The 24,788-nt window shown below is 35.8% G+C and overlaps 1 protein-coding gene across 1 annotated transcript in view; it reads right to left on the bottom strand.

The window, feature by feature from the left end:
• Nucleotides 1–24,788, bottom strand: part of LOC138830530 (fap1 adhesin-like) — a 167,559-nt gene that overhangs the window by 124,770 nt on the left and 18,001 nt on the right. The window contains exons 9-17 of the mRNA XM_070026908.1: nt 22,700–22,798; nt 19,524–19,628; nt 13,190–13,243; nt 10,540–10,644; nt 9,610–9,717; nt 5,004–5,057; nt 3,593–3,697; nt 3,449–3,496; nt 2,155–2,208 (exon numbers count right to left, since the gene is read on the bottom strand). Of these exons, the coding sequence (XP_069883009.1) occupies nt 2,155–2,208; nt 3,449–3,496; nt 3,593–3,697; nt 5,004–5,057; nt 9,610–9,717; nt 10,540–10,644; nt 13,190–13,243; nt 19,524–19,628; nt 22,700–22,798 (732 nt within the window). The remainder of the gene's footprint in view (nt 1–2,154; nt 2,209–3,448; nt 3,497–3,592; nt 3,698–5,003; nt 5,058–9,609; nt 9,718–10,539; nt 10,645–13,189; nt 13,244–19,523; nt 19,629–22,699; nt 22,799–24,788) is intronic.

Raw genomic sequence — 24,788 nt, 5'->3', positions numbered from 1 at the left:
CCAAGCAATTAGGTATACATACTGCTCTACTAAACAAAACAGCAACAAATGGATTCATGGTATCTCTTACTAACCTACAACTGCATGCAATAAATTTCTGAGTGTAACCTTTTTATTACATGTTTTAAAAAGGCAACTATCATTTTAAAAAATAATGCGGTCCTTGGAAATGGAAACAAGGGTTTTCTGGTGTTTTTCTTTTTTTCCTGTTTGTTCATTTATATGTCTTTGGGAGTGTAAGGTGAGGCACAGAAATGGAGGGACAAAAAGTAAACAAATACAGCAATGGTACTCACTGGACAACATGTTGAAAATGAACTTCATAACTTGTGGGTGGGGGACATGAGGGAAAAACTTGGAGAGAGCAAGGTCAGGAATGTACTCTTTAACTGACTTATGTAACTGTAACCCTGCTGTATACCACTTTTATAATAAGAATTAAAAATAAAAAAATTGAGGCCTTTCAAAAAATGAGAAATAAACAATATGAAGAATGCACTGATCTGCTAATTTTCTTAATTTAGTCATAAGTATTAAGAATAAGCTCTACATTAGCTCAGGGGCCTTTGATCTTAGGGCACCTAAAGGAAGATAATTAAATTCTCAGTCATCTTTCTATTTTATATGTTTGGTAGGAATGCCTTTAATAATGTTCAGTTCTGGAACAGTCATGTGTCTCAGGAGTCTGTAGTGAAAGGAGAGACCAAAGCCTTATCCTTACAGCTTATCCTATTCTATCTAGTTGCTATCTAGTTGCTATCTAGTTCTAACATTGCTGCTACCACAAACATGTGGTAACAGATAACAAGAAAATATTTGGCTATAAATTTCTTTTGAAATTTTTAAAAGTAGAATAAGGAGGGTTTAAGGAACTTCTCATTACTTTCTTGGGAGGACAGCATTTCAACAGTTTACTGCTTTGGCAGTATTTCTTTCTGTTTCTCTGTCTCTGTCTCTCTGCCTCTCTGTCTCTCTCTCTCTCTTTATATTTTTCTAGTTTTTATTTTCTTATATTTTGTGTCCATAGATATTTTCAGGAGTATCAGCTTTTCCCTTAATATTAAGTCTAATAGTAGATACAATCAAGTTCTCAAGACTAGTGAGTAACATTATATTTAAATAGGGTTATTTAAATATAAGAATTGATTTTTCTATATTTTAGTGTAAAAATAATCATTTTTGATACTGCTACATAGAAGCTCATGTTCCCCAACTATTGGGCAATTTAAATATACCTTCACTACATATCATTAACTAGTAGGTTTTGCTTAAGGTAACTAATTTCATATTCTGTGAGATTCATCTCCATGTTTTGCAAAATAGTGTCCAGATTACCAATATCAACAATCCCTCCTACTAACAAGGCAGAGATAAGGAAGATTAGGTTCAACTTCAGCAAAAAGTTAGCAAGGCCTCATTTCTACAAATAAGCCAGACTTGGTTGTTTTGGACATGTAAATCCTAGCTACACAAAATGCTGTAGGTTAGAAGGGTTTCAGTCTGACACTAGACCCAGGCAAAAGGCTATTGGGAAAAAATATTTAAAACAAAAGAGACTGGGGGCATAGATCAAGTAGTAGAGTGAGTTCAAGAACCCAGAACCCTACCGCTCAAAAGACAAAATAGCAATAAAAGCTTTCCTTTAGAAAAAAACATGAGCAGGGCTGAATTACTATGTATTATTTATAGTTATAATTTTCAGGGCCTTAAGATAGCATAGTGCACAAAGATTAAGGCCTAGTGAAGTCTACTCACTCCAGTGTACTAGAAATCTCAATGCCAATATAGAATTAGAATGTCTTCCTCTAATCTCATGTTTTTAAACAGCTAGATGAGTACTGCTTAGCAATTTATAGTTAAAGAGAAGACAAATTTAAGATATTTACCAAAAAATAACATTTGCTTTTCTCAGTTTCTAGAAGATTGTATGCTCCATCTCTTACTAAAATTTCCATTCCTATCATTTAGTTTTTCAAAAGTTAACATAATATCCAATTCTTTTTCATTCAAAAAATGGGAAAATCTCAAGTATAAGACTACCATCTACCACAAAACACTCAATTGCTACTATCCATTTGGATTTCTAAATGAATCATATGCATGGTAAAAAAAAAATTTAAGACAGGATGGCAGAAGTTTATGTATTTCACTCACCTTGTAATGATCTTATGCCCTCTTCCAATCTCATTTCATACGTTTTTTCACTATCTATAGGAAAGGTACAATCAAGTCACAAGAGACTCACTAAGACACCATTAAAAAGTCATAATTTCAGAATGACAAACATTATGATTTGCCCCTTACAATGTAATAGTATAATTAAAATTCATTAGCCTTCTTAATTTTCCCTATCCTTCTTAATTGCTTCTGCCCTATCTTACTTTTCCCCTTTAGTTCTCACCTACATTTGACTTATTTTCTCATTCTTCCCAGCTTCATCTTTTATATTTCTTATCACTGCATTGTGTGTGTGTGTGTGTGTGTGTGTGTGTGTGTGTGTGTGTATGTGTGTGTGTGTATGTGTGTGTGTGTGCCATTCTTGGAGCTTGAACTTAGGGCCTGTGCACTGCCCTTGAGCTTTTTCACTCAAAGCTAGCACTCTATCACTTGAGCCACAGTTCTACTTTCAGATTTTTTGGTGCTTAATTATAGATAAGAGTCTCAGGGACTTTATACCTGGGCAGGCTTCAAACCGTTAATTCTCAGATTTCAGCTTCCCGAGCAGGGTTACAGGTTTGAGCCATCAGGTACCTGGCTGTTTTTGTTTCTTGTTTTTTAAAAATATTTTTATTACTTTTATTATGAAGGTGATGTACAGAGGAGTTATCATTTCATAAGTCAGGTAATGAGTACATTTCTTTTTTGGACAATGTCACCCCTTCCTCTCTCCCTCACCCCATTCTTTTTTTTTTTTTTAATTGTATTTTATTTTATTTGAGAACATACTGTACAGAGGGGCTACAATTACATGGGCAGGATAATGCATACATTTCTTACCAAGCATTGCAGCCTCCTCCTTTGTTTACCCTTCACTTCCCTTCCCCGCCTCCCCCCTCCCCCCACCCAATTTTACCCCCCTCCCCCCACCCAATTATACCCCCCTCCCCCCCCCACACCGACATTGTAAAGCTGGTTTTGACATGACATTTTGTACTTCTCATTGTTGCAACAGGTCCACCTGAATCCTTAAACGACTTGTTTGTCCCCATCTCCTCCACATGTTATACTGACATCAAATATAGTGAAAGCGGGGCCTCACCCCATTCTTATCACTGGCTTTTAAGGAAGAAATAGACAATTTGCCCTGAAGGTAAGATGAGTGAACATTTTGGGGAAGTATTTTTTAAAATATTTTTATCAAGTAAAAGACATTTTATGGGAAACAAATGTTAGCACATTGCAATTTAAAGGCACATTCAGGTGCCTTTCCTTTATGCAATTCACTCACCTTGTAAGGATTTCACATCATCTTCCAATCTCATTTCATAAGTTTTATCTGTGAAGACACATTTTACAACAATTTATGGACTGTCACAAAACATGCACAACTGTAAATTCCCTTAAATGCTATATTGTTGTTTAAAGTACTTACAGTCAACTAGCTCATTTTCCATCAGGACCTGGCTTCCTCTAGCTGTGAGCTCTGGGCTGATATTTTCTAGGACACTTTCCACATTACTAACATCAACCTCTTCTCCTTCAAAAGGTAAAAAAAGTAAAACTATGGGTAGATGAGAGTAATAAGAATGATCTAAGTAATCTAAAACATGTGTATACAATTTTATGTCTGTCTATAATTAATTTCTATATGAACAGGCAAGTGCAATGAGATCCACTCACCTATATCAGTAGCCATTATAAAGATTTAACTTATTGTACAAATTAAAATGTAATTTTTCAATATGTGGTAAAATAGGATAATTTAAGTAGTAGGAATAAGCCATAAATGTATGTGTATATGTACAAGTATAATAAATAATGATACTGTGGTAGATAGGATGAATTTTTCATTGTTCTAATTATGAAATATCTTATGCTTTATTGTCACTTCAAATTTTTATTTTTAAATCCCAGGTCATTTTTCCCCCAACAGTTTTGCATGAAGAAGGGTAGCACCAGCAGTCTCCATAGAGAAAATACCATCATGACATTGCACTAAAATTTTGTTGCTCAGTGTAGCTAATCTATAGTCAAGTCCTAAGATATTAGATACAAAATGTGTTTTGTTTTGTTTTTCTTCTTTTTTAATTGTGAAAATACTGTACAGAGAGGTTACAATTACATGAGCAAGATAATGAGTACATTTCTTATCAAGCATTGTAGCCTCCTCCTTTGTTTCCCCTTCCCATCCCTTCCCATCTTCCCCCGCCCCCTACCCAATCCTCCCCGCCTCCCCGCCCCCCCACACCAAAGTTGTAAAGTTCGTTTTCGACATAACGACTTGTACTTCTCATTGTTGCAATGGGTCCACCTGTATCCCTATTTAAACGACTTGTTTTTCCCCTTCCCCTCCACAAATTATACCGACATCAAATACAGTGAAAGCACGGGTTATACTGTGGGGGAGGGACATACAAAGCAACAAAGAAATAATCTTATAAATGCGTTAGAAACAATCGCATGAAAGAAAAAAAACATTTGAATACATATCTTAGGGTTAATTTCCCTAACATCACCTTATCTGACCTTTTCTGCTTGACTCAGACATATACTAGATATTGCAAATAAGGGAAACCATGGGATCTATGTTTCTTTGGGCTTGGCTTACTTCACTTAATATAATTTTTTCCAAGCCTTTCCATTTCCTAAGAAATGGGGCAATGTCATTCTTTCTGATGGAGGCATAGAATTCCATTGTGTATATATACCACATTAAATACAAAATTTTTCACATTATACATGTCACAGAGAATAAGAAACAAATGGTGGGAATAGCTCACTAAATTAAAATTTGGGTAAAGAATCACAGAATAATGAAAATCTCACATTATGTCATCACTAACCTGATTCAACTTTCACTGCATCTGTTAATTTTCTAAGATCAGTCTTTTCTTCAACTATAATAAAAATCATAATTGAGAGACATATAATGAAAAGAACTCTTAGGAAAGGTATTAAATTTAGGAATAGAAATCTAGCTGGAAATCTACAAAAATACTGCAGCTAACATAATACTTAGTAATGAAACATTAGCTTTTTAACCCTAAGATTGGGAGCATGACACATTGTCCACTGTCATCATTTCTATTCAAAATTGTTCTGGAAATCCAAGCCAATGAAAGGATAGAGAGAGGAAAAGAAAAAAGAAAACACTGTACTATTGGAAGGGAGGAAGTGAAAACAGGCATAACTTGTAGATGACATGATCATGTAAGCAGAAATCTATAAAACTTATTTGAACTGGTAAGTGAATGACATAAAGCTATAGCATACAAGGTGAATATAAAAGTCAGCCTTTTTTTATATACTAGCAGTAAACAATTAGAAAATGAAATGTTAAAGTACCCTACAGACCAGGTACAGTGACCCAAACCTGTAATCCCAACTATTTGAGAGGTGGAGATTGGGAAATTGGGACTCAAGGTCAACCCAAGTAAAAAGTTAGTGAGACCTCCTTCTCAACAAGTGGACATGGTGCTATACACCTGCAATCCACCTCTGCAGAAGGCATAAATAAAAGGACTACAGTCCAGGCCATCCTGAGCAAAAATTTGAGATTTAGTACTAAAGCAAAAAGGACTGTGGACTTGAGTTAAATGAGAGAACATTTGTCTAGCAAGCTCAAAGTTTTGTTTTTTGTTTTTTTTTTTTTGTTTTTCTTTTGGGGGGGTCCGGTCATGGGGCCTGAACTCTGGGCCTGGGCACTGTCCCTCAGCTCTTCAGCTCAAGGCTAGCGCTCTACCACTTGAGCCACAGCGCCACTTCCAGCTTTTTTTTTTTCTTTTTGCTTATGTGGTGCTGAGGAATCTAACCCAGGGCCTTGAGCATGCAAGGCAAGCGCTCTACCATTGAGCCACCTTCCCAGCCCCAAGCTCAAAGTTTTGAATTCAAACCCCAGTAAGAAGGAAGGAAGGGAGGGAGGGAGGGAGGGAAAAAATAAGAAAAAGAGTCACCTAAAAGGCATAACATAGGAAAAATAATTCTTCTGCACTGAAAACTAAAAAACTGAAGACATACTATGCTTGTGGCTATCAGTTCTTACCATTTTAAATATGTCTATTCTCTTTATCTATACATACAACACTATCTCAATAGTATGACTATGCATATTCTCCCCAAATCTATAGATAAAATTCTATCTATAGCAAAGTTACATTATCATTTTCTGAAGATATTGACAGTGATTCAACTGAAGTCTACACTATTAATTCTTCTCATTCAATCAATAAGACTTACTTATAGATTTCCCCCCTAAGACCTACAAAATACCTTGTGGATATCAAAGTCATTAGTTTTAGAAATGCTCCTATTTATGTTCACAACTATGAACTCTCTTTAAAGGCACAGTCACTTCTACAACACTCACTTTGAAGGTTTTTTGTCTGCTTTTCTATTTCTTCTTCTATATGATTAATTTCCATTCTTCCTAAAATGCTATCCAAATTATTCACATCAATTTTTCGTTCTTAGGAAACCAATATAAATGAAAAATAAGAAAGATGAAATGTTTAAAAATGTTTAAAAATATATTACATGTAACATTAATCAGTGTTACTGTTTTTAAAAAGATAAAATCATGATAATCATGACTGTATATGCATTTTACAACAGTTTTAGTTAAGCCAATCAAGACTTTAATTTGATTTCTAATTGTACAGAAAACATTCAATAAAATAGGGTAAATTAAAACCTATTACCTTTTAACTTATTTTCAGGACAACCTGATATAGCTAAATATACTAGGGGTAATTAATGTCTGAGAGCTGAAGACAACAGATTTCTTTCTTCTAAACAATAAAAAGAGCTAGCCTCAGCTGGATACCAGTGGTTCATGCCTGTAATCCTAGCTATTCAGGAGACTGAAGGGGATCTGAGGATCCTGGTTTGAAGCTAGCCTGGGCAGGAAAGCCTGTATGGCACTTTTCTGCAATTAATACTAAAAAGCTAGAGAAGTGGTACAATGCTAGCCTTGAGCACAAAAAGCTCAGGAGCAGTGCCCAGGCCTTGAGTTCAAACCCCAAAACAGTTAAAAAAAAAAACAACTAGATTTAGCCCCTTTTGTCTGTTTCTGTTGAGTAACTGCTAGCTACTCAACTGCTAGTTTTTCACTTCAATGTTTGCAGTATATTCTTTAGTTTGGTTTTTCAGTTTAATTTTTTAAATTTTTTCCCATTTTCCTTATCCCCAATTTGTTTGCCTTGCCCTAACTCTTCTCTGGCCTTTGTGGTTTTTAGAAACTCCAGCAGCACTTATAACCCACAGTTTAAGAAGTTGCTTCTAAAACAATAAATAAGTTTTAAAGATAGCAGTTATTTCTATTTAGAGCTGAGTATTTTAAATTTTTCTTCAAAAATGCTAAAAAAAAAAAAAAAACAGAGGGATTACAGTTACAGAAGTCAGGAAAAGAGTATTTTCTTGGGGACAATGTCATTCCTTCCCTCACTGTCTCCCAGTTTTTCCTTTGCATCCCATCCACAAGTTAAATGGTTCATTTTTAACATAGTGTCCAGTAAGTACCACTGCTGCATTTGTCCCTCCATTTCTATGCCTCCCCTTAAGCTCACAAAGACATATAGACAAAATAAAAAGTAAAGAAAACAAAAACAGCAAAAAAGAAGGAAAAACATCTTGTTTCCATTTCCTAGAGTTCATTTTGATAAATTTTATTTTGTATGATAGATGCACATAGGCATTGGGCCCTTCTGTTCCTCTCCTAAGAGTGTCCTCCTTTGGTCTCACTGTGTGTGAATGACTAGACTTTAGATCTAGATTCCACATATAAGAAAAAACATATGCCATTTGTCTCTCTAAGCTTGCCGTATCTCACTTAACATGATTTGTTCTAAATCTATCCCTTTCCCTGTAAATGGCATAATAGTATTATTCTTCCTGATGGCTGTATAACATTCCATTGTGTATAGGAATCACATGTTTTTGGACCCACTCATCTACTGTAGAGCATCTAGGCTGTTTCCACAAGTTGGCTATTCAGAATAGTGCCGTGATGAACATGGATGTGCAACTATCTTTATGGTATTCCAGCTTGTGATGTTCTGAGTATGCCCAGGAGTAGTATGGAAAGATCTATGTTTAGAGCTTAGTTCTTTTGTAAGCTTTTAAAATGTCTTCTTAAATAGCTTCAAAGATATTTCATGACTTCAAAAGTCTAAGCCCACCAGAGTGGTTCAATGCGGGTTCTGTTCACATCTTTAAAGTCCTTTTCTGTGAGATTCAAATTCACATTTTCCACAACAGTGTATAGTTGAATTGATATCAGTCATTCCTCTCTTAATAACTGAGAGAAATGAGATGAAAATTGAGTGGCTCTTTTGTGTGATGCAATTTACTAACTCTGGTGTATTATGCTCTTCAGCTATAACACAAAAATCATGGCTAAACTAATAACCTTCAAATATTTAGGAGATGTTCAATGGGAGCATTTGAATCAAAACTCATCATTTGATTAGCCCATATAGCAAAGTTTTAAATGAAATACAGCAGCGGGGATAACAAATTTCAGATTCTAGACAATAAAATTGACTTTTCTTATTTGTTAGTGACTTTTTAGCCAATTTTTTAGAAAACACCAATTTTTGTTTACTAATCATTTAGAACAGAACTTTGCTTATTCTTTTCTATAGATCACAAACATTGAGACTCCTTCCTAAAATGTAATATAGGAGATTATCTGCAGGATTAAAGGTAGGTCAAACAAAACTTAAATATATGATCTGAATATGTGAAGAGTGGCAAGGATGAAAATTTAATGTCTTATATCATTTAATCATCTTTAAAATTTTTCATATCCACAGACCTATTGTAATCATTCTTTCAACAGATGGAAGAGACAAATTAAATCTCTCCCAAGTTATATAAAGATTTATTAAAGGCAGTAAAGAGGCCATTATTTCTCAAAATCAGACTTTGCATTCCCTAACAAAGCCAAATTTACTCTTGATAAATAGACAAATAAAGATAAAAGACAAAACAGAAAATTCTTTCACCTACTGGCACCTAAGACAGTTATTGCTAGAATTCTTGTATGCCAAACTCTTTCCCTAAAACTCCCATTTCTTCTTTATAATTCCTTTTTTTCCCATTCTAATACTTTTCCATAGCTTTACTTTCCTCTTAATTCTCATTTTGAATGTAGAGATTCCTAGGGGATCAAGGATAACAACCAGCATTTCTTATTGACTGTAGAAAGACTTCTGAATAAACAACTGATTTTCAAACTAAAATCAAGATGCTACATTTGATGTATTTTTCTTAAGATAAAGAGTATTGCTTTATGAAATGAGTTTGAGGCCAGCCTCTGCCTCAAATAAAAAGAGATAATCTTCTAGTTAGGTAGGAAAAAGAATTGTTATAGAAACTTTCATAAGTGAACATGTAAGTTCCTGTGAAGGAAGGTGATTTAATAAGTGTACTGTAAGTTGATATTTTTACCATTCATTGGCTGATCATTCACCATCTCCCAGTGATCTTTATTTTCAGGTTCTATTTCCATGATTTCTGGTATTTTTTTCATGTCACTGGTATCACTCTCTCCTCTTTCTAAAAAGCAAGAAAAAATTAAGATTTAGAAATATTTACATTGCTATATTCAATGGCTAGATGAACAGAGACAGGAACTAGAACTTGGCCTCCCATTCTTCCAATAAAGATTTTCTCCTTAATACTAGTAAAATCTAGTAATGATAAGCTTAGCAAAAGAAATCCGGTAAGAAGCTAAGCTGTTCCTTGAAACTGAAATACTAGTGATGCTGGTTAGCTCTTTTTTATTCCATTCCTAACTAAACATATGGGTTCTCTGCCATGACATCTTTTGCCACCTATCATTAAAATGAACTGTTATCTTAAGAGTCTGTTGTTCCTGTAAAAATAATTCTGTGAAATAAACTGGAAAGAAAAACCAAAAGCTCCTGAAGTAATGTAAATTGTATACATGTAGGAAGGACAAGGTTCTTAGATTTCTAGAAGCAATTTACTCTGAGGTATTACTCTACATATCATTTATAACAACTTTTTTGTTCATTTATTAAGACTGATAGCAGCCTTCTCATTAACTAGAAGCAAAAACTTAGCTTGGATCTAGTAAAAGAAGTAGTTTTAAGATAAAAATAAGAGTAGACTTCCATACAGAGTTCATTATTTCTACTATTTAATATTGAGTACATTTCAATGTGTAAGTTCTGCCTTTCTGAGATTTCATGCATATTAGAAAAATGTATTGAATAAATGAGCAAGTTAAATAAATGAACAAGTTGTAAAAACTAGAAGAGAAGGTTTTTGAGTTTAAGCCAAATAAATGATATCAAGAACAGTAGCATCAAATCCCAAATCCTCTCCAGGGCACAAGTCTATTAAGTAACTCACCATCAACTAGTAAATCTGAACTTAGATCACTGGGTTCTGATGGTGTGGGTTTTAGTGTCATGTTTCCAAGAAAACTGTCAACATCATGGACATCAACTTGTGACCCTACAGAAGAAAAGAAACACACATGAAAGTAAAAATATAATAATAATTTCCACAGATCATGGATATTAGTTTCCTCATAAAATATAGTCCAAAGATATGTGTTTAAAGATGAATATTAATGGACTAAAATTAATCTATTCATACATAGTCAACATTTAAATAAGTCTATAATAAAACATGTTGAAAGAGCTGACAAATAATTCAGGTGATTTAAAGGAGCAAAACAGTAACACTAACAATATTTAACATAAACATTTTGAAAAACAGGGTTCATTCAGTCACCATACTTCGTTATACTAGCTTCTCTCAAATTTGACTATTTCCACTACTAAAATTAAAAATCTAAGGTGTATTTTTAAAAAAAAAATAACAACAGAAGCCTAGCATTGGTAGCTCACAACTGTAACCTAGCTACTCAAGAAGCTGAAATTGCGAGTCACAGTTCAAAGCTGGTCCTGACAGGAAAGGCTATGAGACTCTTATCTCCAACTAACCAGCAAAAAGCCAGAGGTGGAGTTGTGACTCAAGTGGTAGAGCACTAGCCTTGAGGAATAAAGCTTAAGGAGAGCACTCAGGCCCTGAGTGCAAGCAAACAAACAAAAAAACAAGAAAGGAAGGAAGGAAGGAAGGAAGGGAGGGTGGAAGGGAGGGGAAACAGGGGAGGGAGGGAGGGGAGGGAAAAAGACAGGAGATCGTTTAATCAATAGGAATATGTGTGTGTACAATGAAAATAAATATGAGATTGATAAGAAGCAAAGTTTACTGAGAATGAAATCATAAAAGCAAAACATAAGCACCTCAATCTGGTTTCTCAACTTGCAAATCACTCACCTTTTATAGTTTCTACACACCTCATCAACTTATTCTTATCTATTTTCCCTTTAGCTGTAAGAAAATACATAGCTCAGGTAAAGGAAAGCTATGATATCAAAGTAATACAAGATATCTTAAGTTCAGAAATATAAACCTCAAAATAATTTGCTCCTAAAATGTGTCTACTTTCTAAAAATAATAACATAATTGTCATTTTTGGCACCTGAGACAATTATAAATACCAATTAGGCTAAAGCAAAACACTTTACTAAACTTGTATACTCATTTTACCCCTCTTCCTCCCATATATCTCTCTTCCTCCTCCTATTTCTTGTAGGTCTTAATCAACACATCTTTTTTTGTTGTTGTGGGTTGTGGTGGTTATGAGTCTTGAACTCTGGACCTGCCTGGGCTGTTCCAGGGCTTTTTTGCTCAAGGCTAGCACTCTACCACTTTAAGCCACAGCACCACTTTTTTTTCTAGTAGTTAATTGAAGAGTCTCATGGACTTTCCTGCCCAGGCTGGCTTCAAATTGCAATCCTCAAATCTCAGCCTCCTGAGTAAATAGGATTACAAGTGTGAGCTACTGATTCCTGGCAACCTACACATCTTGAAGGATGAAATGTAATCTTCCACATTCCTCATCCATTATAACAAAAATGAGTGTATCTTAAGTAAAAATTTACATATTCCTAAAGTTAGTATTCATAAGATTGTGAATAATTTTTACCTATAATTTATAAATGATCTAAAATAAACATGGATTATTAGACAATACAAGTTTTAAGGATATAATCATAAGTCATTCAACACTCTTTTGATGGTTTTGGTGCTGAATAAATCCCATATATCTCTCTTCCTCCTCCTATTTCTTGTAGGTCTTAATCAACACATCTTTTTTTGTTGTTGTGGGTGGTGGTGGTTATGAGTCTTGAACTCTGGACCTGCCTGGGCTGTCCCAGGGCTTTTTTGCTCAAGGCTAGCACTCTACCACTTTAAGCCACAGCACCACTATGCAGACACTCTTAAAAGTAATTTCTCTAGCTCCAGTCTTTCTCTAGGTGTGAGCTCCATTCCCATATTTTTAATGACATTTTCCAGTTTATTGAAGTCAGCTTCTTCTTCAAAGTAAAAAATAACGATGATTAATTTTGTTTTCTTCTTTTTGTGATACTGATTTGAGTATAATCTACATGCTTCTTTTCATATCCTTGAAAGCATTTCTATATTAACTTTAAGACCTAATGGAATATAAATACTATATAGTTGTTACCAATAAAGTCTATTTGTTCAGTACCGATGCAATATTTTTCCAAATTTTTTTTATTAAATGTGGTTGAATCTGCAGATGGGGAGGCCATGGATATGAAGGGTTGATTGTAATTACTATCAAAAGTAACAAGAAGTGACCATTAAATGATATCAAGATTTTCTGAATTATTGGCAATTTTCTATCCAGGCAGTATGTTAGAAAACAATGTGAGCTTGGTGCTGATGGCTCACACCCATCATCCTAGTTACTGAGACCTGAGGATCATAGTTTAAAGCCAGCTCGAGTAGGAAAATCTATAAGAATTTTATCTCCAATTAACTACCAAAAAGTCAGAAACAGTGCTGTGCCACATGTTTATATAATAATTGTAAGTCATAACTCAATAAAATATTTATCATAGAAAAATATAGTACAGGGTAAAGAATTTGAGCCTTAAATTTACAGTAAATTTTCACTAACCTGAAGTAACTTCTCTTCTATCTGTCAATGGTTTCAGATCTGTCTCTGCTTTAGCTATAATATACAAATTCAGGGGAAATGTTTTTAAAGTAATGATCTAGAAACTAAACTTTATTATTATGCATCATTTATTTACTTATGTTCTATTCAGTCACATAATTCTTAGTTTTCAAGGATTTCTTCTGCATTAGTAAACTGACCACTAAAAAAAAAATCTAGCTCCGGGGTTATACTTCTTTTTATTAAACATGGTAGAAAATACCGCTCATGTATTAATTCTCTAAACACCCTCAATTCTAGTAATACCTAGAATCATACAAGTGGGTCTCTCAGGGTAAAGAGGAAAAAAAGACTTCATTTTTACTCTATTTTTAGACATAGACTTCAGTTCTCTGTGGCATTCAGAATTGCTGTAGATAAATAATTACAATGTGCTAGAAAAAGTATTCTTTCCCTGAACAAAAGAAGCCTTGCATTTTCCTTAGAAATCATCCTATCAATACCTATGTATTCACTCATTCATTCATTTTTTTTCCCCCAGGGCTGAGGACCAAACCAGGGCCTTGCGTGCGCTGGGCGGGCGCCCTTCGGCTGGGCTAACCCCCAGTCCCTCATTCATTTATTTTTGCAGTCATTTATTTATTTCTCATTCAACACTTATGGAGAACCTACTTACATACCACATATTCTTCTAGGTATTGAATATAAAAAGATAAATAACATACCCTTTCTTATATTAAACTTAAATTTAAAAAGATAAGTCAAAAATATAAAAATGCAATTAAAATATGGCAAATGCAATGGAAAGCAATACATCATTGTTATGAAAACATAGAGAAGAGGTATCCAATAAAAATGATTCTAGGGCTGGGAAGGTGGCTCAGTGGTAGAGTGCTTGCCTTGCATGCCTAAGGCCCTGGGTTCGATTCCTCAGCACCACATAAGCAAAAAGAAAAAAGCCGGAAGTGGCGCTGTGGCTCAAGTGGTAGAGCACTAGCCTTGAGCTGAAGAGCTGAGGGACAGCGCCCAGGCCCAGAGTACAGGCCCCACAACCGGACCCAAAAAAAAAAAAAAATGATTCTAGCAGAGAAACATTGGCTCATGATTGTAATCCTAGCTCAGGAAGCTGAGAACCATCAACTCTAAGGCATCTGGACTATTTCTATAATTGGGGTATTTTGAATAGTGCAGAAATGAACATGGATGTGCAAGTGTATTTACTGTATCCTGACTTGTAATATTCTGGGTCATAGGGAAGTACAATGTGATTCTTGTCTTTGGTTCTGTTAATGTGATGTATGTTTATTGGCTTATGTATATTAAACCAGCCTTGCACCTCTGAGATAAAACCTGCTTGATCATAATGTATGTTTTTTGTCTAGTTGTTGAATTCTGTTGGTAAGCATTTTATTAAGGAGCTTTGCATGTACATTTATCCTAGAGATTGGTCTATAGTTCTCTTTTTAGTTTGGATTCCTACCTGGTTTGGGGCTGACTGTAACACTTGCTTTATAAAGTATGTTTGGTAGTGATCCTTCCATTTTTACTTCATGGAAAAGTTTGAACAGTACTTGTGTTAGTTCATCTTTAAATGTCTTGTAGAATCCAGCTGTGAATCCATTGGGACCTGGGCTTTTCCTTGTTGGAAGATTCTTTGCTTCCTCGATTTCATTGCTTCTTAGGGGTCTATTTAAGTGGTTTATATCTTCTTGGCTCAGGTTAGGCAGCTTGTATGTCTCTAAAAATTTATCCATGTCTTTATCATCTTATTTGAGTATAGATTTTGGATATAGTCCCTGGTAATCTTTTGAGTTTCTTGGAAGTCTGTGGTAATGTTACCTTTGTCATCTGTAATTTTGTTGACTTGAGACTCTTTTCTCCTTTTGTCAACTTAACTAGGGGTCTGCTAATATTATTAAAATTTTCAAATAACCAGCTTTATGTTTCAGGGATTCATGTATAGGTTTTTAGTCTTTAATTGAATAGTTTCTGCTCTAATATTTACTATCTCTATTTGGCACTGTAGGGTTTGGTTTGTTCCTGTTTTTCTAAGAGCTTTAGTTGCATTATGAGGTTATTTACTTGAGTGGTATGTGCTTAGTGCTATGAACTTTCAACACTGCCTTTGCTGTATCCCAGTGGTTCTGGTATGATGTGTTTTCATTTTCAATTAATTATAGGAACTCTCTGATTTCTTTCCTCAGTGACCCATTCATTATTCAACCATGTGATTTGCAGTTTCCATGGGGTTTTTTTGGGGGGAGGGTGGTTTTGTTTTTTTGTCTGTCATGGGGCTTGAACTCTGGGCTTGGGCCCTATCCCTCAGTTCTTCAGCTCAAGGCTAGCACTCTACCACTTGAGCCACAGCACTACTTCTGGTTTTCTAGTGGTTTATTGAAGATAAAAGTATCACAGGCTTTCCTGCCCTGGCTGGCTTTGAACCATGATCCTCAGATCTCAGCCTCCTAAGTAGCTAGGATTACAGGCGTGAGCCACTGGTGCCCGGCTTTTCCATTTTTTTTAATGCTTTCTACAATATCTTTTGCTGTTGAGATGTAGTTCAATTCCACTACGATCAGATAGGATGCAGAGCTATCTTAATCCTTTTGTATTTGCTCAGTCATGTTGAATGTCCTAGGACATGATCTGTTTGGGAGAAGGTTTCATGAGATGTTGATCCTGAGATGTTGTTGGGTTACTCTTTGTCTAAGTCCATTTAGGTTATGGTGTCCTTTAATTCAGAGGCATCTTTGCTGATCCTTTGGTTGAGCTGTCCTTTGGTGAAAGTGCAGTGTTTAAAAAATCTCCCACTAATATTGTGGTGGGGGCCTATCAATCTTTGTAAGTCTAAGAGTATTTGTTTAATTTAGGTGCTCTAATGTTTGCTGCATATATGTGGTGTGTGTGTGTGTGTGTGTGTGTGTGTGTGTGTGTGTGTGTGTGTGTGTGTGTGTGTGTGTGTGTGTGTGTGTGTGTGTGTATTTGGTCGTGGGGCTTGAACTCTCAACTTGGGCGCTGTCCCTGAGCTCTTCAGCTCAAGGCAAGCACTCTACCACTTGAGCCACAGTGCCACTTCTGGTTTTCTAGTGCTTTATTGTAGATAAGAGTCTCACGGACTTTCCTGCCTGGGCTGGCTTTGAACTGCGATCCTCAGATCTCAGCCTCCTGAGTGGCTAGGATTACAGGAGCGAGCCACCAGCGCCCAGCTTTGCATATAAATATAGATATAGAAATAGATATAGATATAGATATATCTACATCTATATATATAGATATATATTGACCACTGTAATTTCCTCTTTGTGGACCTTTCCCTTTATTAATATGTAGTGGCCTTCTTTGTCTCTTCTTACTGCTTTTAACATGAAGTCTATTTTATTTGACAATAGTATGCTACTCCTGCTTTCTTGCAAGGTACATTTGCTTGATTTATTGAGCCAATCTGCTGCTCTATGACTTGGGGAAATTGAGTCCTTTGATGTTTAATATTACTATGAAGATATATGTCATGCTTCCTGCCTGTAGTTTGATGCCTTCCTCTTCTTATTTTACTAAACCAATCTTCTAGTGACTTTTATTAATTGCTGTTTCTTTGACTTTTGATTGGCTTCTCAGAAGTATGTTTTCCTTTAGTATCCTTTGTAGTGCTCATTTAGTGTTTATGAATTCCTTTAGTTTTCATTTATTATGGAAGGTTTTAGTTTCTTCATAGATTTTAAATGATAGCATCACTGGGTACATTTGTTTAGGTTGGCAATTGTTATTCAGAGCTTGAATTATACCACTCCAGGCTCTCTTTACGTTCAGTTTTTGTGGAGAAATCTGTTATCCTGTTATTTAAGTCCAGAGTTTTCACAACAATATGTCTAGACATATTCCTGTCTCTTAGGCGTTCTGTATGCTTCTATCAGATGGGTAAGATTCTTTCTTGAGGTTGGGAAGTTTTGTGTTGTTTTGTTAAATGGGTTTTTAGTTTTGAATTTTTGAACTCTCCTTTATCTATCCCAATTATTCATAGATTTGATCTTTTGGCCAAATCTGCCATATATATATATATATATATACACATACACATACATACATACACATATATATTTGTAAGTATATGTATATATCAACTTTAATATACATATATACACAAGTATATATATCACCTTTATATATATATACTAGTCTATATATCTACTTATATATATGTATATATATATATATTAAAGGTGATGAACAGGAGGGCTACAGTTATGTAAGTAAGGTAATGAGTACATTTCTTTTTAAACACTGTTATCCCCTCCCTCATTTTCTCCTGCTTTTCCTTCCCTACTCCCTTCCCCCCCTAAGTTATATAGTTCATTTCCAACATAGTGTCTAATGAGTATCACTATTCCATTAGTTCATCCTTTGTCCTGTTGTTTCTGTGATTCTCTTTCCTTTCCATGGATCAGATAAACTTATATATAAGACAAAGGGTACAGAAAACTAAAACAAAAAATAGAAATAACCTATACAGGACATAATAAGAATCTTTTGTTTCTAATTCTTGGATTTCATTTTGATACACTTCATTATATATCGTCTTATGCACTTAGCAACTGGGCTATTGTGATCCCCTGTTAAGAATATCATAGACATATTCTAGTTCTTACAAATGAGAGTAACCTTGCAACCTATTATTAGGCCTGGCTTGCTTAGCTTGATATAATTTTTTCCAGGTCTTTCCATTTCCTTATGAATTCAATCTAACATTTTCCTTCAATCAGAAAGATTGAAACATAGAACTCCATTGTGTATATAGAGAACATCTTCTTGATCCATTCATCTACTGAGGGGCATCTGGGTTGGTTGCATATCTTAGCTATGGTAAACAATGCTGCAATGAACACAGTTGTACTGTGGGTTTAGTATGACCCAGTTTGTGGTCATTTGGGTAAATGCCCAGGAGTGGTATTGCTGGGTCATAGAGGAGCTCTTGAGTCTTTTGAGGAATCTCCACACTGCTTTTCTGAGTGGCTGAAGTTTACAAGTTTACACTCCCACCAACAGTGCAAATCTGCCAATTCTTGAATGTCCCTTTGGTATGTTCTGGGTGTTTTTCCATGCCTTTGATTTTCTATTCTAATTCCTCTGCTTTTATCTTCAACTCCTGATACTATTTTCTTTTTTTTCTTTTTTTTTTTTTTTTTGTCGGTCATGGGGCTTGAACTCTGGGCCTAGGCGCTGTCCCTGAGCTCTTCAGCTCAAGGCAAGCGCTCTACCACTTGAGCTACAGCGCCACTTCCAGTTTTCTGGTGGTTTATTGGAGATAGGAGTCTCACGGTCTTTCCTGCCCAGGCTGGCTTTGAACCGCGATCCTCAGATCTCAGCCTCCTGTGTAGCTAGGATTACAGGCGTGAGCCACCAGCGCCCGGCTCTGATACTGTTTTCAACTTCATTTGTTCTATTGCCTATGCTTTCAACTGTACTTTGTAATAGCTAGAGCCTTTCATGCTAACAAGGTCTTTGTTGATATCAATTCTTATGTAATTTATTGAGATTTTTTTTGTTGTGTCTATCTCCTTGTTAATTTTCTCCTTTATTTCCTCCATTGAAAAATGTAAAGTTTCTGTCTTTTTTTTTTTTTTTTTTGCCAGTCATGGTGCCTGAACTCTGGGCCTGGGCACTGTTCCTCAGCTCTTCAGCTCAAGGCTGGTGCTCTACCACTTGAGCCACAGCACCACTTCCAGCTTTTTCTGCTTATGTGGTGCTGAGGAATCGAACCCAGGGCCTCATGCATGCAAGGCTAGCACTCTACCACTGAGCCACCTTCCCAGCCCCAAGTTTCTGTCTTTTTATTGATGTCTTGGATGTCCTGCATTTTCTTCATCATTTCATTACTGTATTCTTCTAGTGATCATGGACCTGACTTTTTATTTCATCAGCCAATTCCCTCATTGTTGCTTTAATGATTCTTTTGTTCTTCCTCTCTTCATCTTCATTCTCACTAAAGTCCACTGAGTTGTTGGTTTTTTCTTAGGGTGGCATGTTGTCTTGATTATTAATGAATTGTGTGATCTTTTTTTTTTTAGGTTCAAGACAGAGACTCAAACTCTGTACCTACCATTTTCACTTATTGGCTAGGGTTTCGCCAACTATGCCATGCCTCCAACTCTGAATTTTGTGATCTTTCACTGTGTTTTATGCATTTTGGCTCACTGTTTGCAGAGGCCATAGAAGGTGTTTTTCCTCCCTGAACTTCATTACACTTTTTAATCATTACCAAATTGATTGGTTTTCAGAAATACTTTTATGTGGATGCTCAAGAATGCATGATGAAACTTTCAGATCTAAAATGAGTTACCTTCATCAGGGAGGTTTCTTTTCAGTTCATCGAGTTCTTCTTTGATGAGTTCAGTATCCATATAGCCAAGTGAGCTGTCCAAGTCTCTGATAGCTATTGTATCTTCTTAGTAAGGGAAAAGAAATAGGATAAATCTAACAAAATGTTGCGATTAGTTTTGCATATAATTTATAGATTGCTTTGGCAAGAAGATTTAAAATTCAATAGAATTATGCTTACTGTTCTCAAACTTATTTTTAAAAATAGGCATAATAACAGTTTCTAAAAGGAATAAAATTACTTTCCAGTGTATTTTTCTTACAATAAAAATGGAGAGTTGAAGTGGAAAGAAAAAATTATTACTGCTACAGCAAAAAAATTAGTCTGAGTATTGTCTTCTACAATTTACTATCTATTAAAATTTACATAATTTCTTTTGATTTCCAGTTTTCTGTTGTACAAAATGAAGATTATCCTTCCTGTTACTGCATTTCATTGAGGACAAAGTCAGACATCTGAAAAGACCTAGAACTCTGTCTGGAATGAGTTAAAATGCCTGATTAAAATGCTTGATGCACTTTAATTATGATTTTTGAGCCACAGCAGAACTGGTTTTCTCTCTTATTTTTTTGTTGGTCATGGGGCTTGAACTTTGGACCTAGGCGCTGCCCCTAGCTCTTCAGCTCAAGGCTAGTGCTATACCACTTGAGCCACATTGCCACTTCTGGTTTTCTGATAGTTTATTAGAGATAAAAGTCTCACAGACTTTCCTGCTTGGGCTGGCTTTGAACTGCGATCCTCAGATCTCAGCCTTCTGAGTATCTAGGATTACAGGCGTGAGCCACCAGCACCCAGCTTGGTTTTCTCTTTTATCCAAACTAGACTCATTGCCTAAGCTATGCAATAATGATCATACATTTATTTATTTATTTATTTATTTGTCTGTCGTGGGGCCTGAACTCTGGTCCTGGGCTCTGTCCCTGAGCTCTTCAGCTCAACACTTGCACTCTACCACTTGAGCCACAGTACCACTTCCACTTTTTCCAGTTATGTGGTGCTGAGGAATCAAACTCAGGGCCTCATGCATGCAAGGCAAGCACTCTACCACTAAGCCACCTTCCCAGCCCCCAATTATGATTATTCTCTTGTTGAGAATTTCATAGTTAATCTAGAATAAATTGTTTCTCTTCTTTAAAAAGCTTATGAAAATACGTATAAATTTGACAGACAAAATACGAGATATTCTGCTAAGATTAAAATAATTCACAGAATTTCTTCATCTATATTAAATTCTTTCATATCCTATAATTATCTTCATTTTTTCATTCAAATATTATTGATTCCTCTTTGAATTAATTCAGGTGTTTATATATGTCCTTAAATAATTGATCATATTTGTTTTGGCAGTACTGGGGTTTGGACTCAGGGCCTTGCAGTTGCTGGGCAAACACTCTACCACTTGAGTCCTTCTCCAAGCTCTTTTTACTTTTTCATATAGAGTTTCTCGACTTTTCCTGTGACTGTCCTTTGACAATAATCTTTTTTTTTTTTTTTTGGGTCCGGTCGTGGGGCCTGAACTCTGGGCCTGGGCGCTGTCCCTCAGCTCTTCAGCTCAAGGCTAGCGCTCTACCACTTGAGCCACAGCGCCACTTCCGGCTTTTTTTCTTTTTGCTTACGTGGTGCTGAGGAATCGAACCCAGGGCCTTGAGCATGCAAGGCAAGCGCTCTACCACTGAGCCACCTTCCCAGCCCCTGACAATAATCTTAAAGATAGTTCTTGTATAGCAGGCTTATAAGCATGCACCACCATTCCCAATTTAATGGCTGACATGACCAAGCTGACCTAAAGCCTGACCCTCCTAATATCTTCCTCTTCAGTAGCTAGAAAAAAAGTTTTACATGCTTTCCCACCAAGAAATGATAGCCACTGGCACCCAGACTAATACACATACTGTTTTAATTGAAATACTGCAATGTTATATTCTGTTCACAACTTAGAGTAAAATGCTTTCACTCTAAAGCCAGGAATGATATTACCTACTTAGTTACAATGGAAGCAAAGATCAGGTGGATTGTGGTTCAAGGCTAGCCTGTGTAAAAAGTGAGACCCTGCCTCAACAAATAAATCATGTACGATCCTTCATGCCTATAATCTCAGCTATGCGGAGGTTTAGGTAGGCAAATGACCATCCATGGCTACCTCACACACACACAAAAAAAAAAACCATGAGACTCTATTAGAAAAAAAACTAACCAAAAATTCTGGAGGCATGGCTCAAGTGGTAGAGTACCTATCAAGTGAATGTGAGGCCCTAAGTTCAAACATCCATACAACAATAACAAAAAAAGGAAAAGGATTCACCTCTTAAACCAGTACTTTAATTTGATCCTCTGACTTTGCTAATCTTTTACTCAAGGAAGAAAGAAAACTAAATTTAATAAACAACTACCAAGATCTATGTTTGATAAGCACTTATACACAGTTTCAAACTTCTGTGCAATGATTATAACTTTTTGTGTATGTGTGTACTAGTTCTGGGGCTTGAACTCAGAGCCTACATGCTGTCCCTGTTTATTTTTTGCTCAAAGCTAGCACTCTACCACCTAAGCCACAGCTCTACTCTGGCTTTTTGGTGGTTAATTGGAGATAAGAATTTCACAAACTTTCCTGCTTGAGCTAGCTTTGAACATCAATCCTTAGATCTCTGCTTCCTGAAGAGCTATGATTATAGACATGAGCCACAAGCGCTCAGCTTGTAAGAGATTTTTCAAACTAAGTATGACCACACTTAGCTCTCAGTGAGCACCTTCACTAATGTGATATTTTTAACTTCCCAATTACTTTCATTTTTATTTTTGCATGTACACTTCCCCTTTCCCTTTAACCAAATGTACCTATCAGTTAACAGATCTCGTAAGTACCTAGAGTGCAACCCAGGTTTTTTGACAGGGTTTTTTATCTGAATTTAGTTCAAGAAGTATTCCATATTATTCTAAATAGTCCATATTATACTAAAATATTAAAAGGGGGCAATTTCCATAAATGAAATTGCTTGAAGACTAGGTTCTCTTATCACAGTACCAATTGTCTTTAGGGGGGTTAAAAATAACTAGTTTCAGGGATGTGTAACCACAAACTCATCAACCTAAGTTCTCTGAAGATGAGGGGAGGTTTTCTCTATAATACCTACAATTACCTGACTCATGGAGTGACAGCCTTTCAGATTCTTTGTCAGAGAAATGTGATCCTTTTTTCTCCAGTATGATACCAATGTCATCAAAACCAACCTTCTCATCTTAGGGAAAAGAACACATTGTGAAAAAATATTAAGACAGCACAATCTCTGTGGGTTATAATGATTAAGTTCAACATCTAAGTAATAGCAAGTTTTTTCGTGGGGGGGGGGGGGGCAGGGTTAGCCACAGTGCCACTTCCAGCTTTTTCTGTTTGTGTGGTGCTGTGGAATTGAACCCAGGGCCTTATGCATGCAAGGCAAACACTCAACCAATGAGCCACCTTCCCAGCCCAATAACATGGTTTAATATCAGAATTTGAAGCAAAATTTAATTCATTGAACTTCTGTTGAAGAAAAGCTGATTCAGCCAAGTTCTAAAAGCAAATTCAGTCCAGACGTCAGCTCAGACATGGCTGTCCTCTATCAGGCATTCCCTAACCACTATATTTAAAGTAACTCTACTACTCTCCCATGATTGGTCATATTTTTTCATATAAAACATTATATTTATTTGAGAACAATTATTGCTTTCTAAAATTACCTCTTTTCATGTATTCATTTCTCCCTGACCTACAAGTTTCTTGAAGGCAAAATCATTATCAAATTCAACAATGTAATGCTTATACTTAGAGAAGTATCTAGAACTATGAGCCCAGTAAGTGTTAATTAACTGAATAAATTAGTCATGAAAAAAAAATTAGTCATGAAAGTAAGCAACCTAATGCTAAAACTTTAGATCATAATAAAGTTTATTTTTATTATACAAACTATCTAGAAAATAATCTCCATTGCTGATTAAGATTATAAAATCTGTACTTCACTTTTTTAGATCCCTTGTTTATCAGATTAGAACTTCTTTCCAAGATACAGAACAGTTCACAAAATCAAAATGTCCATATGATCAAGATGTACCCCTCTTAGGAACATATCAAAAGAAAGCCAGCTTCTTATAGAGAGACCTGCATGTGGGCTGGGAAGGTGGTTCTGTGGTAGAGCGCTTGCCTTGCATGCATGAGGCCCTGGGTTCGATTCCTCAGCACCACATAAGCAAAAAGGAAAAAGCCGGAAGTGGTGCTGTGGCTCAAGTGGTAGAACGCTAGCCTTGAGCTGAAGAGCTAAGGCCCAGAGTTTTCAGGCCCCACGACCGGACCCCCCCCCCCAGAAAAGAGAGACCTGCATGTGTGGCAATACACTACTAACCATGGAATAGTCCTAGATGCCCATCAATGGTTAAATTGGTAACGAATGTAATATACATGCACGTGTGCACATGCACACATACACATACACACATGCACACGCACAAATTTTTATTTAACCATAAAGAAGAATGAAGTTATGATATTTTCAGGAAAATAGATGGCAATGTAGATCATCATGTTAGGTGAAAGAAGGAAATTTTGGAAACATGAGTATTACAGGTTTTCTCTGATATGTGGAAGCTACGAGAGGGAAAAGGATGTAAAAGTAGAAGGGGGACCAATAAAGATGTGAGGCAAAAGGGGGCAAGAGGAAGGATATTAGAAAGGGTATAAGAAAGAGGCTCAATATAATCTCAGTATATAGTATCCACAAATGTAAATGTCATAATTCCCTTTGTTCAATAAACACTATTTAAAAAGTATATGTTGCTCAACATCATTTGTGAATAGGGAAATGTAAATTAAAGCCACAATGATATTCCAAAATGCACATATTATGATGGCTTGAAAAAATATTGATACTATTACGCATTAGGAAGTCTGCAGAGAACATATGTTGATGATGGTACAACCAGATGGAAAACAATGGCAGTATTTTTATCAAGTTAAATATGTAGTTATTACATACCCCAGAAATCTCATTTATAGGTATACACTCAAATGAGTATAAGAACCAAAAGGTTTGAATCTTTGAGATGACTTTATTTATAACTGTCAAAAACTGGTACCCAAATATATCTAATCCCAGGAGGAAACACAGACAAATGTGACATCTATACAATGTAATACTATTGAACAAGAACATGTTTGAGAAGTCATACATGAAATATTACATTGTGTATGACTAC

The sequence above is a fragment of the Dipodomys merriami genome, unplaced genomic scaffold (assembly GCF_024711535.1).
Source record: "Dipodomys merriami isolate MVZ:Mamm:240054 unplaced genomic scaffold, mDipMer1.0.p SCAF_19, whole genome shotgun sequence".
Taxonomy (NCBI): domain Eukaryota; kingdom Metazoa; phylum Chordata; class Mammalia; order Rodentia; family Heteromyidae; genus Dipodomys; species Dipodomys merriami.
Note: the sequence above shows the minus strand (reverse complement) of the source record. Positions and strands in the feature narration are given on the sequence as shown.